We start from the raw sequence: 16,170 nt of genomic DNA on the forward strand, positions 1-16,170 counted from the left end.
CATGATGACTTGCACACAGTTAGTTGTTAATAAGGAGGGAAATTTTTTTCAGTGGTATAGCTCCTGGTAAAATACTTTATAGGAACATACCCATATATACATGGGTATGTTCCTATAAGCAGCATTAATGAAACTCACTGGGTCACACATATATATCCCAAGAAATGATTTTAAAAAGTAAAAGGGAACTATTTACAGAGAGGAAAGGGATTGGCAAGATTGAGAGGGGGACTTGAGTGGATAACAGGGGCAGGATATTATCAAAATACGGTGAGAAGTTCATGTATAAAAATAATGAGACCTACTATTGTGTATAATTCATATATTCTACTGAAAGAATTAAAAAATCCTACTCTTTTAAACCTGACCTGCATATTAACGTATATGTGAAAAAAAGAGTATTGTTTAAAATAATCAATTGAAATAATTATATATTTAAATGTAAATATTGGTCATATTGATCATTGTGAAAGCATAATAAGTGCATAGCAATCATTGTGTACTTATATAACATCATTTCTCTGCATATATTCATGTGTCCATATGAAAACAGAAGCACATATGTACCTGTGCTCAAATATTGTTGGCTCAAGCACAGTCATCCTTCAACGCCTGCGGGATGATTCCAGAAATGCGTATGGATTCCCAAATCCAAGGATACTCAAGTACTTTAAACTTCATATACCCATCTTCCTGTATTCTTAGTTATGTAGGTCACTGATAATACCACAGCTACCAGTCAGCCAGCAGCAGAGATACGCTTTGAGCAATGCATGTTTAGGTATGTTTGGTTGTTAGGAGCTCATAGAGTAGACCTACACAAACTAAAATGGCTGCACCACCATCCAGAAATATGCCCCAAAGACCATAGTGGTTAGCGCAGTCTGTCCTTGACAAAATAATGGCAAGTTGTTGAACAGTGCATGATTATAGATGCTATAAAGGAATTTCACCAAGAAAAAGTCTTGACGTGTTGAGTGCAGGGTATTTTCTAAGTGTTTTTGCTTAGTGGGAACAAGACTGGATTCACAGGCCTGATCGAATACACACTGATCCTCTACCCACACCAGACTGTTGCTGTGCGATTGACATTGGTCTTGTAATGTCACATAGTGTTTAGAACCCTTAGGAATGGTCTTGGGGGAATCCTTCATTTTACATGTAACACACTTTATTCCCTTTGTCACGTACTACAGGCTACCAAGCAGTCCTTGAAGAATGAATATTCTTGTCTCCTCATTTCTCCATTCGGCCTTGCCAAAAACTGTTAGGAAGGAGAGCAGCTGCTTGTCCCTTCCAAAGCACCTTCCTACATTTTGTCATAACCTAACACTTCCCCTTTCTTGGACAATTGTTTCATTTGGTTTAGGGGATAAAAGAAGTTTATGATGAAAAATATCCTTCATTTCTGCTCTTTTTGCTTTACCCTGGGACTTCCGTGTACTTACAGACAAATGTACCAAAGCTGTTGTTATTTCACAGATATATTTATAATTAGAGGACCATTTGGTAAATACATTTAATCACGGGTATTTTGAAATGCAGTAACATTTTAGTGTGTTTTTAAATGGATGTAAATCTTTACATTCCTCTGACCTCATAGTATGGTATCTTTTTTTTTTTTTTCTTTTTTTTCCGGAGCTGGGGACCGAACCCAGGGCCTTGTGCTTGCTAGGCAAGTGCTCTACCACTGAGCTAAATCCCCAACCCCCATAGTATGATATCTTAGTAGCTCTGTCATCACAGTGACCAACGACAAACAAATTCAGGGCTGGGGATTTAGCTCAGTGGTAGAGCGCTTACCTAGGAAGCGCAAGGCCCTGGGTTCGGTCCCCAGCTCCGAAAAAAAAAGAACCAAAAAAAAAAAAAAAAAAACAAATTCAAAAGGAGGGAAGATATTATTTTGACTCTTGATTTCAGAAACATTAATCCAGTTTCTTCATCCAGGCAGATTGTCACAATGGCAGAAACATGAACTAGGCTGATCATTCTTTGATGGACAGGAAGCAGAGAAAGGAGATACAGGGAGAGGTCAGAGCAAGATGTAGCTGCACCCAGCATGGACACACCCACGACTTACTTCTTTCAGCTAGGCCCACTTCCTACTTTTCACCACTTCCCAAAAGTATTATCTTGTCATAAATAAGTCTAGGGACTAATCCGTTCTTCTCTGGAAACTTTGTAGAAGTATGCTTCACTAATCTCATTGATATTCCACTGGAACAAGTCAACAATCAAACCATCAAGAGTGGCATGAGGCTTTCTCTCTTTCTGATAGAAGAATCCTATGGTGAAGTGAATACCAGAACACTTTGTCCACTTGGCCCCAAGGACAGTACTTTAGACTGGAAAAACAAGTTTGGGATTTGCTCTGCAGCAGGTCCCAAAACTTAGCTCAACCTCAGACATCAAATTAGATGCCAGACAAACATGGCATTTCAAGGCATTCAGGACCTTCTTCTCCAAGCTGTTCTCTTTGTGGATTGCTTGATTCTGAAGGAAAGAATGAAAACATATGTATTCCCTGATAAGCTTTTAGAGACCTCTAATGTCTCCATTTCTTTCTGTTTCAGATGGGTGAATCAAATGAAGACATAGACCAGATGTTCAGCACTCTGCTGGGGGAGATGGATCTCTTGACCCAGGTAAACCCTCTCTTTAACTTGAAAACTATGGAGGTGGGACAGAGGTGGGTGGGGATTGCAGGATTTGATACGAGTGCTTCCCTTAAAAAATGTCAGAGATTAGCAACATCATGTGCTCTGATGTAACTATGACAATGAAGGGAGAAAATAATAAAGCTTCTCATTGGTTCTGCTCCTCAGTGCACATGGTTTAATGTAACGATCACACATACATGGTTATGTCAGTGTCCATGTTTATCATGTTCAGTGGAGGAACTCCCATACTTCCTTCAACAACGACGTCTAAGCAACAACACTAGCATTTATCTACGTAGAGTCTAGCTGACAACATGGCACTGAGTAGCATGCTTTTGTGTCATCCTTGAAGGAAATATTCTATTTCAAAGTACTCTTATGACGTTCTCGATGGACTGTATGAACTCAGTCCCTTCTAGGAAGCATGAAAGGCACTCAGCCGCAGGCTACATATCTGAGAAAAGCAGCCAATCAAGACTAGAGTGACCTCACTGTGGCAGTTCATCTAGAACCCTGAGTCAGAGGCTGAACGACCACTGACTCAGGTCACAGTGTTCTGTGAGCTTTTCTCTGACTTTAATGTCCTTACAAATGTTTCTTAGTTTCTGAGGTCACTAAACTCATCACTTCCACACACAATGCTGTAATACAGATAACACATAATCTAAAAAGGGTGAGAGTGTTAAGGTCTCCTCAAAACAGATGTACAGTCTGCTTTGAAGACAGTTTGCTTAAGGGAAATTAATCATTTTTAGTTAGCATCTATTTTCTGTTCCCAATAAAATTCATGAAGTTTGGATTCTCTAAAAGAGGAGAGGCACTTGCTATCAAACCTGATGACCTGAGTGCAATCTCCAGGAAAGAACTGATCTCTGCAAGTTGGTTTATGACCTTCACATGAGTACCATGCATGACACATGTACACACACACACACACACACACACACACTCTCTCTCTCTCTCTCTCTCTCTCTCTCTCTCTCTCTCACTCACACACACACACTCTCTCTCTCTCTCTCTCTCACACACACACACACATACACCAATAGATCAATAGATTTTTTTTAATTTTTAAAAGAACAGAAAAATATGAGGCTTTGAGGAAATCACATTGTTTGATGGTGGGATTTATAACATAATCACATTTCAGTAGGCCAAAGTCCTTTTCCGTACATTTACTCACATCTTTGACTAATGGAAGAAATGATCATCCTGACTGGTCAGAGTAAGAAAGGAGACTCACCTCATCTCTTAGATCTGCTACAATCATTTGAGTTTTGGTCTTTGTTATGCCCAAGCTGATGGGGTTCTGAGTTCAAGTGGTTCATGGGAGTCTCCCAGATGGGTCCCAAGGTTTGAGTCTGGAGAAGGAAGGCCCTATCCTGTGCTTGTCTACAACCTGTTCTGTAATTTGAACATTCCTAACTTCCTTCTAAGATGACTGGGTATTTCCCCAGTCAAAGAGCTGCTGTTTTGATCTCTATGCCTGAATTTTGTACCTGATCTTTTCCTTGAAATCAGAGGTATGATTAAGAGTAATGGGTAAACCTTGCTATCTACAGTTTCCTAAAATAAGGAAAAATTAAAATGGGTTGAAATGCAACAATGTGATTGTAATGCTGAAAAACAATTTCAAGCTTACAGAAAAGTTGAAACAGTTATCTGAAGAATCCCAGTTTAATTTTCTTCCAGATTTCTGAATGCTTAACACATTGTTCTGTTTGTGTTCCCCGGTCTCTCCCACATATTCTGATAAAGGTCACCTTCTAAGTAAATACGAAAATTATAATGTAATAAATGGTGTTGGAGTAACACAGCTGTTGAGGCATTGCTCCAGCTCATGCTTTATAACTTAAAGAGTTCCATGGATCAAAGTCATAAATATATAAGGGAGAGAAAATACAGAGGGGGGAAAAGTGCTTATAATCTTAAAATACAACCACATCTAAAATAAGATAGCACACAGAAAGTACAAAACATAAAATGAAATACTTTAAAATGGAAACATTTCTGCATGGCAAAAAGATAAACAATGAGAATATAATATCAAAAACCAACAAAAGCAAAACAAGCAGTCTCAGAATGCAGCTCGGTGCTAAAACAGTAGCTTGGCATGAACAGCCCTTCTGGGGGCACTTGTTTCTCCGCCACTGTTGGAACCACCAGAACATTAACTCCCTTGGACTACACAAGTAATTGGGAGTAAACAAATAATTGAAAGGTTTTTGTAGAAGAATTTCTTCTCCAGATAACTGGACATCTTTCTCCTTTGATGTCACTGTGTAGATCCTTATAAAATTGTGTATAGTAAGCACCTTCACCAGATCAGCAAAGTTTTTCTGTTGTTTAGAAAAATTAACTATTCTCTTCTCATTATTCTCAATTAACATGGTCTGTTTCAAAACATGTTTTATAGAATAGGTTTTTTAAGCTGAAGTTTTCTATACTGGAAAAGAAATATGATAAAACGTTTTTCAAGTAAAAACACGTTTTTTAAAGGGCATATTTGGAGAGAGAATGTATGAATAATGAGTGGTTTGGGCTTCAGAAATGTTGGTTTTGTGAATCACTCACATAAACTGTGGGATCTGTTTTCACAGAGTTTAGGAGTGGACACTCTTCCTCCTGCAGAACCCAAGCCACCCCGAGAAGAGTTTAACTTCAGTGTGGGGTTTAAGGATTTAAATGGTAAGCACAGAAACTTGTTTCTTAAGCCATAACAGTGACCAAGGTCTCCATGGCACTATACTATGACCACAAAACTAAGGGAATGTGGGCATCATGGGAAATAGTGCATAAGTCTTGGATAGTACATTGTCATTTACTGTGTCTACATTAAATTAATGAAGTCAATTAGATATCTTCACCTATAATGAAAAAGACTTCCATTTATGAAAAGTCTCACCTTTTGAAAAAGAAAGGAACATTTCTTATTATTAATGGGTCAGTAAGGAGTGACTCTTCAAGAACAAAATTTAAGTGTTTAATAACAATTGATCGTATATGAATGGGGACTGATTCCAAATGCATTTTATTCTAAATATAGTATTTTGAATTACGTACATGTGCTTGTATACAATTTACTGTTTGAAGCTTTCGATCCTCTGGAGATCAATGCTTTATAGCAAGATCCTTTTTTCTATTTATTGCGGGAAACTAACTGTTCATTCTGATGTCATTGAAATCATGATAAATCTTGAAATAATAATAATCACTTCCGTGTTAGTGAGAATTCACTGGAACTCTTGATGTCCGTCATTGAGCCACAAGGGCAGCCTTGCTAGAACTGTTTAAAAGAGTAGCCAAGACTTTCAGTGACCCCAAACCAAAACAACTGAAGGTACAGAGAAGCTCAAAGCAGAACCTAAGCCCCAGCTTCTGTTTCCATTTCTCACCCGGCTTTGCTGTTTCTGTCTTTTGCAGCATTTTCATGATAAGCCCACAGGCACCAGTGACTGACGATTGGTCGGTTATAATTCACCTCTTTCTAGTGGTCTCTACTCTACACTCTTTTTCTACACTCTTCCTTTCATCATTAAAAAATGTTCACCCAGACAATAGCATCCATGAAGTTTCCCAAGAGTAGTCCACCTTTGGGGGATTTTGACAGCCATGTCTAACAGACACTTGCACAAATGGCCTCCAGTGGGTGTTTTGTTTGGGGGTTTTCTAGTTTAATTTGTTTTGTTGACTTTGTCTCATGATGGAGCCCTGGCTGACCTCGAACTTTCTATGTAGACTATGGCTGCCTTGAACTCTCAGACTTTCACCTGACTCTGCCTCTGGAAGTGACACAAATGAACACTTTATCATCAGTTCCACTAAAATTTAGGTTTAGTCAGTGTTTGTACTGCTATAGTCAACTCTAGGTTTTCTGAGCACTTAATACTTAGTATCAAAAAAGTACCAAAGAAACCCATAAATCTCCAAGCAGTCATGTTACAAGATGGCAACACAGGGACAAGATGCCCATGGATGGACAGCTTTGGGAGAGGACAAAGCTACCAAATTCCTTATGTGTTATAGAAGGTTAAATTAGCTTAGAATGCGTTTTTATTGTCCTCAGTTAAATTACTGCTAAAATGAGTTAAAAGTAAGTTAAACAAATTAATTTAAAATGAATTAAAAATTCATAGAGTGACAGACTTAAGAATAGAATCCATTGGGGTTGGGGATTTAGCTCAGTGGTAGAGCGCTTGCCTAGCAAGCGCAAGGCCCTGGGTTTGGTCCCCAGCTCCGAAAAAAAGAAAAGAAAAAAAAAAAAAGAATAGAATCCATTTCTCATTCCCAATTCTTCAGTATGTAATTTTACATTGACTAATAAAATAATTAATCAATATTGACACATTTAACCTATAGCAATAAATTTTGGGCTCTTTGACAGATTAATAAAATATTAAAGAACATTTTAATATAAAATGAACTTTTCTGTAGACAGTAATAGGAATATCACTATAGGAATTTTATCACGAAAGTGCTTATAACTATATATAATATAGCTATAATAATTTATATTAATGTTTATTAAAAGGTTTTTTGTTAACAGTTGTGACTGGCCATGTTAGGAAATTATGAACAAGTTTCAGTTTTTGGTCATATCTCTAAATAATTTTAAAATAATATTTTTATGCAAAAATGATTTAAAAAAAAAACCTGCTTCACGCATTTGATGGTCAAACCTTGGAATGAATCCTATGCCAGAACTGTTATTCTGAAGCTCTGTGCTACATGGCACCGATGTTGTCCAGCAAGGAGCCGACTCACAGTGCTCTCTGCTGTTTACCAGACTCCGTTTCTGACAATCCCACTTCCTCATTCGGGGTCATCATTCACAGGGTCTATTCTTCTTCACTGCATCATCATGAGGTAAATGCCTGATTTCCAGCACGGCTCTGCTGATGCTACCCACCAACACCACCCCCTCCACCCCCTGCACTCTAGTCAGCTTGCTGAGTCTGCATGTGACCTTACCTCATAGTTGGCCGAGACCTGAAAGAGCTCTCCTCCTTTTCCATTGTCCTAAAAAGCTGTGTTCACTCTTTCTTATGAAAGCTCTCCCAGCTCCCTGCCTTCATAAAATCTTTACTACTTAGTCTCCTTTTTATTTTCTCTTATACCTTCGCTGTGTTGTTTTCTCTTATACTTTTGCTGCATTAATCCTGCACTGAAGGATTAAGGTTCCCTGTGGTTATCTGGAGGGCTTACAGAGGTTTGCTCTGCACTTCCTAAAGGTGGGAACCCAGCTACTACCAGTGGGACAACTCCCCTCCCACCCACTTCCACTTTCCTCCTCCTCTACTCTTCCAAAGACCAAGGCTCTTTCACCAAAATATTCAAGAGTCCCTACGTAGGCATCCGTTCATGTGCCTCTGTAGCTGGAAACACTCCAGGGTAGAGCACATTTCCCCTTTTCTTCTTGTTAGGAACTTACTCGCACTAAGCACTGAGTGTATCCTTCCAGGAGTCCCGATATGTGCATGTGTGCCACTGCATAAAAATACTTTCACCTTTATTACTGTATCATAAAAATTTAAATAAAGAATCCCACCTATGTACATATCGCTCTTTTTTAAAACACCCGATACAAATAGTTGGTTGGTTTTCAAATATTGATGCTATTTTTCCTTTTAGAGTCCTTAAATGCACTGGAAGACCAAGATTTAGATGCCCTCATGGCAGATCTGGTAGCAGATATAAGTGAAGCCGAACAGAGAACCATCCAGGCTCAGAAAGAGTCCTCTCAGAATCAAGGTCACTCAGCACTTCTGGAGGCCTCAGATGGCCAGGGTACAGCCCCAAGAGGTTATGGAGCAAATGCTGCTGCTTTTGATGTTAGCGACTACGAGGAAGCTTTACCACCTCCACCAGCAGATCCCATGCTAGACCTTCTACCCCCTCCACCTCCTCCTCCTCCTAAACCTCTCTCTAAAGTAAGTCCACAGGAGCCAAGATGGCAGCACCATTGCTATTCACTTACTACCCATCACCTTGGACTTTCCTTGAAGGGACAATTACATTTGTATGCCTAGACCTCTGAGGTACTGAGGAAGAAAAAAAAAAAAGAGGATTGTGTGTTTATTTCAAATCCAGAGAGGCTTCAGGAGCAGTGTTGTCTTAATCTGTTTTCCGTCGCTGTAACTGAATACCACAGGCATGTAATGTATAAAAGAAAAAAGGTCTATTTAGCTCAGAATTCTGAAGGTTGGGGAATATGAAAGAATGGTTCTGGCAGCTTCCCAGTTTTTAGAGAGGACTTTCTGCTCATAGCCCTCTTGATTTTTAAAAGTACCACTGGGTCTTACTTTTTAATCCTCCACAAGGGAATTAAACTTCAACATGTGTTTTGATGAGGATATCTAAAGTGTAGCAAATGCGTATGAAGAACACATTAAGACTAAATATAGTATTTATCATAGCTTGGGTAAAAGTAACATTTTCATGTGCATATTCCTTAATAATATTCAAACTTCAGAGGACATGTTTCATTAACTTTGCATGAATTAAGAAATTGATTTATGTGTTTCATTGTCCCTGTTCTTAGTCCAGAATATAGAAAATAATAGTTTTAATTTGAGCTAAATTGAATTATGGCCTCTGGCCACTCTTTTCAATAGGGCAGAGACCATGTATCTTTGGAATTCCTTCATTGGGGAGGGCAAAAACAGATAATAAATGTTTGGTATTTATAAATTGTTAAGCTTTGTAAAATAACTACATTGTCATCATTTGGCATGTTAATTACATGTCTTTCAAAAAAAGAGTAAAAACACTTTGAAGACTTTTTCTTAAATGGGCCCCTTAAAAATATTTCCAAGTGAGAATCCAGCTCAGTGTCCTGTGGGTTCCCATTGTGCTGAAAGATGGTGGTTGGTATCATTCAAATCATCGTAATGGTCCTGGGAATGCCTACAATTGTAAATGTAAATCACATGTTAAATCCACACATTACCACACTCATTGCTACCTTGATTAAGACAAAGCAGAGGCCGCTCAGGGGTGGAGGGGTCATGAATTCCTTGAAAGTAAAGACAAAGTTGAATGTGCAGGTAGAGACTTACTAAGTTCCTCACTTTCAAGGTTCCTAAAGCTGTGGCACTCAAAATTACTTCAGAAACCAGTGATTTGTAAAGAGATAATTCTACTTTTAAACGGTGGAGATGTACCTGGAACACTTTGTTTCCTTATCAGTATAAATAAACAATTCAAATCCTTATCAGTATAAATAAACAGAAGATAGATAGATAGATAGATAGATAGATACATACATACATACATACATACATACATACATACATACATACATATGTACATAGATAGATAGATACATAGATAGATACATAGATAGATAGATAGATAGATAGATAGATAGATAGATAGATAGATAGATAGATAGATAGATACAAACATACATACATACATACATACATACATACATACATACATACATAGGTAGGTGGATAGACAGACAGACAAATAGATTGGTAGAAGAGCCATTAAAAGTCAGTGGTATTTAGATGCATAAGAATATCTCACACTCTTTGCTGATGCTCCTATGTGTTCACTGGTGGGGCATTTCATTTATTTTATTTTGTTTGTTTATTTTGTTTTGCTTTAAAGGTTTTGTGATTTATAAGGTTAAGCTTGGGCTTTCCAAACTAAAACATAGGCTGTTAAGGACCCTGTGAAGCTTCTAATAAAAGCCTGTCCTCTAAGTAGATCCCATAGTCTGAGGATTGGTACAGTCTTAGGAAGTGCTCACCTCCCGTAGGGTGGATGCCTTAACAGAGTCTGTAGGTCAGTGTCCACATTACTTACTTCTCTGCTGCTGTGATAAAATACTACAACCAAAGCAGTTTATGGGTTTATTTTAGCTTATAGTCCTATAGAGAAATCCTATCATGTTGGGGGAGACCCAACAGAAGGCTACCAGAGCAGGAAGCTAACTGATCACATTCTAGTCACAGGATAGAAGCAGAAAGCCAACTGGGAGTGGGACAAGGTCATACAAAGCCCACTTCGACCAATGTACTTCCTCCAGCAAGGTTCCACATCCGAAAATCTATTACTTCCCCAAACAGCACCACCAGCTAGGGACAAAGTTCAATTCTTGAGGGATATTGCTTCATTCACACTAACACAGCCCCCTGTTCTATGAGCTGAGCGCAGAATAGCATGTTCTAAGAATATGAGACAGTTGTTGAAGTCATAGTCTCATCTTTTTGAATCCTCAAGGCTATCCACAGCAGTTGCTCTCTACATATTCAAGTGGAATATTTTAGCCAGAGGTGTTACTTACATTCTGAAAATGGAGGGTGTGAAATTTGGTTATTTTGTTACTCTAAATGGACTAGGTCCTAGCACCAGCACACCGTTTCATACTGGTGTAATTTATTGGATGCTGTCTTGCTGTTTTACAGGAGGAAGAAGAAGCCCTAGCAAAGGCTGATAAGATTAAGTTGGCACTGGAAAAGTTGAAGGAAGCCAAGGTTAAGAAGGTAAGCTATCAAACACATCTGCATAGAGTAGTTAAATTAATGATGTCATATTATAGTTACTGGTAAACAGTAAAATAACATGTTCACGTGCCTCTGGGAATACAGGTCAGTTGTAGGTTATCTGCTTAGCATGTACAAGACCTTAGCTCTAACATTGTCATTGAAAGAAAACTCAACATCCATGTTGACCACAACATTGGGAGTCTGAGGTCCACATCATAAAAAAAAAAAAAAAAGAAAGAAAGAAAGAAAACTCAAGTAGCACTTTCCAAATAATATTTTTTTAAAATTCTCCACACAGTGAAATGACACCATTTTAACATCATTTAGCTAGTTTGTGATTTCTAGGTAAGGAACCTGCCTCCATCCATTTCTTGTAAGGGCTTTCGCTGCTCCATGGCAAAGAGCTCCCCACAGTGAGAGCAAGAGTGTCCAAAAGGGAAGGCATTTGATTACCTCACATGTGACTTTTTGTTGATTTACACATACTTTTTCCCATGAACCAGGAGAGTGGGAGTAGAAATTCCCTTTAACAAGAAAGAAAAAGGTCTTTGGTTTTGCTACTACCTAGGCAAGGGCCTTCTCATTTCCATTTTGAGAATTTAAAATAGTTCATCCTGGACTCCATTCCCTGAGGGATGCTCTCTGGGGTCTTCCATAGCTGTCTGCTTATAGCAGGTGGTACACTCTCTGGGCATGCTTTAATTGGGTCAGACCTCAGCATCCCTTGACCTCACTTGTGCGCAGGTTTTTGTGTGTGTGAATTTTATGCCCCTTGGGCAGCCTCTAGACCTTAAGCTTATCTAGTTGTCTCCCCATGAATCAAACATTGGCTCTGTTGTTTAATCTGGTTTTTAATTTGTGTAAGCTTTGAGTGATCTGTTCCAAACCCTTCTTATCAGTTAGCCTATAATTTTCTTGAACATTTTTGTAGAGCATAGGGTGTTTGAGGAACGTATGTGTTGTATTCTACCTGTATCTAACCTGACAGAACACTATATCTACTATTAAGATGCTAGTTAATTTGTTTAGTTAATGAGACAAGTATTCAGTCTGCATCTTATTTCAACTGAAGCATCCGTCCTCTCTCACTAAGGTGAATTGTCTTTGTCACATCAATTCTTGAATGAAGAAGTTGTATATATGGTGAACAATTCAGTAAATATCCCTTGGCTAACCCCAAATCCAGACTTTCAAGGCTCATATGCGAAGATGTTTTCCAGATAGAGCTGGTTCCATTCATTGCAAATGTCAATCAATTTCTTGTTCTCTGCATGCATGTGTTAGCTCTTCCTCACCGTGACAAGCACCTCAGATAATGAACTGGACTAGTTACTTTCCTCGTTGCTGTGACAAATGCCCAGCAGTAGGAGTCCTAGAGAGGAAGAGTTGACTTTGGCTCTCCATTTGAGCTTGTAGTCCAGGATAGCAGGAAAGACATGGAAGCAAGATAGTCAGAGGCTGTAAGAGCAGGAGCATAAGGTTCTGTGGTCAAGGGGCGCCTGCTGTCTGGAAGCAGAGAGAGATGAATGCTGAAACACGTGAGCCTGTCATGACCAGCTCCAGCCATAACTACATATATCCTGCACCACTCAGGTCAGGAGGGAAGAATTGCCATGCTGTTGTCTGAGATCACCCTTTCCACTGGAATACCAGTTTGCCTTCTCCGCTCATGTCTCCATTATCTAAGAGCGCCCCCCAGGGGCTGCCTAGCTTGTACAGTGAACCCAGACCCCTTGCAGTGCCCTCCCTCCTATCTCTGTGTGATGTGGCTGCCATTATCTCCCTTGCCTCAGTTCTATCCATCCCTCCATCCCTCCCTCTCTCCATCCCTCCATCCCTCCCTCTCTCCATTCCTTTCTCCCTCCCTGCTGTCTTTCTACATTTACCTTACTGTAACTACCTGTCCTTGTAACTGTCCTTCAAATAAGTCCTTGTTATGGCACCTTTGTACCTACCTGTCCCTTCCACTCTTGCCCAGATTCTCACTGGACTTTTCCCTGTCTTTCCTTTATGTATTCAATCACCTTTTAAGTGAGAGTGTCCCCATAACTGTACACATTACTCCCTAAAATTCTCCTCAGTGATTTATCATCACCTAATGCACTAGCCACTAATTCATTACCTATATTCACTCTGAGTCTCCATGGAAACCCTCTAGAGGCTTTATCTCTTTAACATTGCAGCCTGATGCTGAAAGACCCCCGAAGTGGGGAGACCCTCACTCAAGTCTCAGGATGACCTGACCCCCCAAGAACTCACGAGAGACCAATCTTGATGCAATCAACAAGTTTATTGATAGGGATGACAGAAACCAGTGCACTGGGGTCAAGACTCGTATCCCGAGCAGGGGTAGAGGAGTTCCACCTTGAATGGTTGGAAGAAGGGGTATTTAAATGAAAAACCATACCGAATCCCAAGGAAGAACCTCCTGTTTCTCATGATTGTTACCGAATCATAAGGAAGAACCTCCTGTTTCTCATGATTGTTCTTTAAGATTTTAATCTAACTTTATGGTTAACCAGTTCCTGCTACTATGGTCAGCTGCTATTATGGTCAGCTGCTGTTATGGTTAGCTAGTTTCTGGAACAAAGTGGCTGAACCAGCTGGTGCAATTACTCTTTCTGTGATCAGCTAGTTTCTGGAACAGGCAGTTCCAGGGCCCGCTTTTGGCTTCAACTTTTGTCTAGGGGGCAACTTTAAACTTTTTCCTTTCAATGCTATAGAGGAGTTACCGGTGTGCACAATGGCAAGCAAGTCCAGTGAGATCATTTCTCATTTTGAGCTAAATTCGAGCCAAATACAGGGAAGAAAATTAAACCAGGTCCAGTATGGTGTCTCAAGCCTCTTATCCTGGCACTTAGAATCCAGAGGCAGGAGGACTACAGATTCAAAGCTACCCTAGACTACAACCCCAAGTCCAGACCCAGCTAGGACTACACAGCAAGACCTTCTATTATTATTATTATTATCATTATCATCATCATCATTATTATTAATATCACTGTCACCATCACCAACACCAACACCAACACCACCACTACCACCACCACCACCATCATTATCTTTTAAAATCCAGATGCATGAGCCAGAAAAGGAAAAAAAAAAAAGGAAACCAAAAGTATTGCTAGGTAGTGCCGGAGCCACTGCTCACATTCATTGGCAATAATGAAGACTCCCTGGGAAGGTAGTTCTTGAGCAAAGTCCTCAGCAGCAGGAAGCAGCTAGATACACAAGGCAGTAGTAAAGGGGATCCCCAAACAGAAGTGAACGTTGATGAAGCAATGCACATCTTATGCTCAAGTAACCCTTAGCTTGACGAGATGGAACAGAATAAACGACTGTTGACCACAGTTCATTGAGCTACTGAGTAAAAGGAAAGGAAGGAATTGATGTTATAGTGGCCTGTGGGAGCCATATGAGCTCATAGGTAGCAGAGTGAGTTTGGACTATGTCTTAAGCTTTTGGGGAGCTCTAATTTGGAAAATAGGAGACTAATGAATGGTTTTAAAAATCTGTACTGGCAGATTCATGGAAAATGAATTGTAGGGATGCGCAAGTGATCTGTGACAGTGTTGGCTGACCTGGACTAGGTGGGTGTCCTGTTCCTTCTTAAGTGTCCCATGTGTGACTCTCCCAGGTGGCTGCATTTGGGTCAGAGAGACTATGTTCCTTATAAATAAGGACAGTTGCTCTATCAAGAGCATACAAGTGGCTATGCTTCCATGGTAGAACCACCATACACGCTCCCAAGGAACATAAATTATAGTAGAGAATGACAGTGGGAGGACTTGTCCTAGATTGTTCTAGCACAGATGAGCATGTGTTGGCTTAAGGTACAAATGAGTGACACGTGTGGATATACTGAGAGGCTGCAACAGGAGGATCAAGAGAAGCCTGATCACACTAGGAAACCCTATGCCCATAAAACCCCAAGGACTTGGGATATCCTCAGTGGTAGGATGTTTTTCAATCATGCGCAAGGGCCTGAGCTTGATCCTTATCCCCTCAAGAGAGGGAAGAAGGGATGGAGGGAGAAGGAGTAAGTTTTAAAAAGTCATAATTACACACTTTTAAATCACCAGACTATTTATAACTGAGGACCACAATTGTGTGATTTTAGAAAAGAAATTAAAAGAGGCGTGTCTCTTTCAGGAGACAGTGGGACAAGGAGCAGACGAAGTAGGCTTAATGTGGCTGGCCTGTGGAGACTTTGGGGCCTTTCAGCATCTCCCAGCCATCTACCAGAAACAAGAAAGCTTTACTCCTTTTAGTTACAGTGACTTATGGCAGTAAATACGGGGGTACGATCTGCTCGGATCCATGGGAGATCCAGAACAGAGCACTCAGCAGTAGAAAAGGAAGGAGGGTTCCTGACTCTCCAACTGTATTTCCTAAGACATGGCCCTGTGTGTGACACAGCACATTAAGTAAATAATTGAAGTGCTCTGAAGTTGAGGAAAATAACTTCGAGTGGTTTTTTTTATTAGATATATTTCTTTACTTACATTTCTAATGACTTTGAGTGTTCTGAACCATGAAAATGAGTTAGAGGAAGAAGGCTAAGTAGGAAGATCACTCTAAACCCAAACTTAAACCCAAGTTCAAGGGCAGCTTGAGTTACACTAGGAGACCCAGCCTCATAAAAACACAAGGGTTTCCCCCGATTAGAAGTATGAGCTCTTAAGGATCTGGCAGAATGCTGACATTATTTTGAACTACAAATGATGTACAAAGCTTTGGCGGCAAGCTTTGGAAGCCAGAAACACACTCTGACTAATTTGTCAGTTTAATTTATTCTAAAGCTCCGTTACCAAAGAACAATTCCATTTGTAAATCTTATTATAGAAGTCCAAAAATGTAATTTGCATGATTTAAGGCTAAAATACTTCCCATTTAATAACTTGCAAATAAAAATGAGGTTTCATTACCAAGGCATGTGGTCCCATAGAATATCACGCGATGAATCACATAGCATCATGGTGAGGTGGTGCTATTCCATGGAAAATCACGTG

At 39.7% G+C, this 16,170-nt stretch overlaps 1 protein-coding gene and 1 long non-coding RNA gene across 5 annotated transcripts in view; one reads left to right on the top strand and one right to left on the bottom strand.

The window, feature by feature from the left end:
• Apbb1ip (amyloid beta precursor protein binding family B member 1 interacting protein) overlaps positions 1 to 16,170 on the top strand; it is a 93,216-nt gene that overhangs the window by 38,518 nt on the left and 38,528 nt on the right. For all 4 annotated transcript variants that reach the window (XM_087590864.1, XM_087590867.1, XM_087590865.1 and 1 more), the window contains 4 exons: positions 2,574 to 2,645; positions 5,261 to 5,348; positions 8,292 to 8,590; positions 11,078 to 11,155. In XM_087590864.1, the coding sequence (XP_087446990.1) occupies positions 2,574 to 2,645; positions 5,261 to 5,348; positions 8,292 to 8,590; positions 11,078 to 11,155 (537 nt within the window). Of the gene's footprint in view, positions 1 to 2,573; positions 2,646 to 5,260; positions 5,349 to 8,291; positions 8,591 to 11,077; positions 11,156 to 16,170 lie in introns of those variants that run through there.
• On the bottom strand, positions 10,894 to 16,063 carry LOC148000316 (uncharacterized). Its single transcript, XR_015641938.1, has 2 exons — positions 11,410 to 16,063; positions 10,894 to 11,326 (listed from the first exon to the last, which is right to left on the bottom strand). It is a non-coding gene; the product is annotated as an uncharacterized LOC148000316 (long non-coding RNA).

The sequence above is a fragment of the Rattus norvegicus genome, chromosome 17 (assembly GCF_021556685.1).
Source record: "Rattus norvegicus strain SHRSP/BbbUtx chromosome 17, alternate assembly SHRSP_T2T, whole genome shotgun sequence".
Lineage (NCBI taxonomy): Eukaryota > Metazoa > Chordata > Mammalia > Rodentia > Muridae > Rattus > Rattus norvegicus.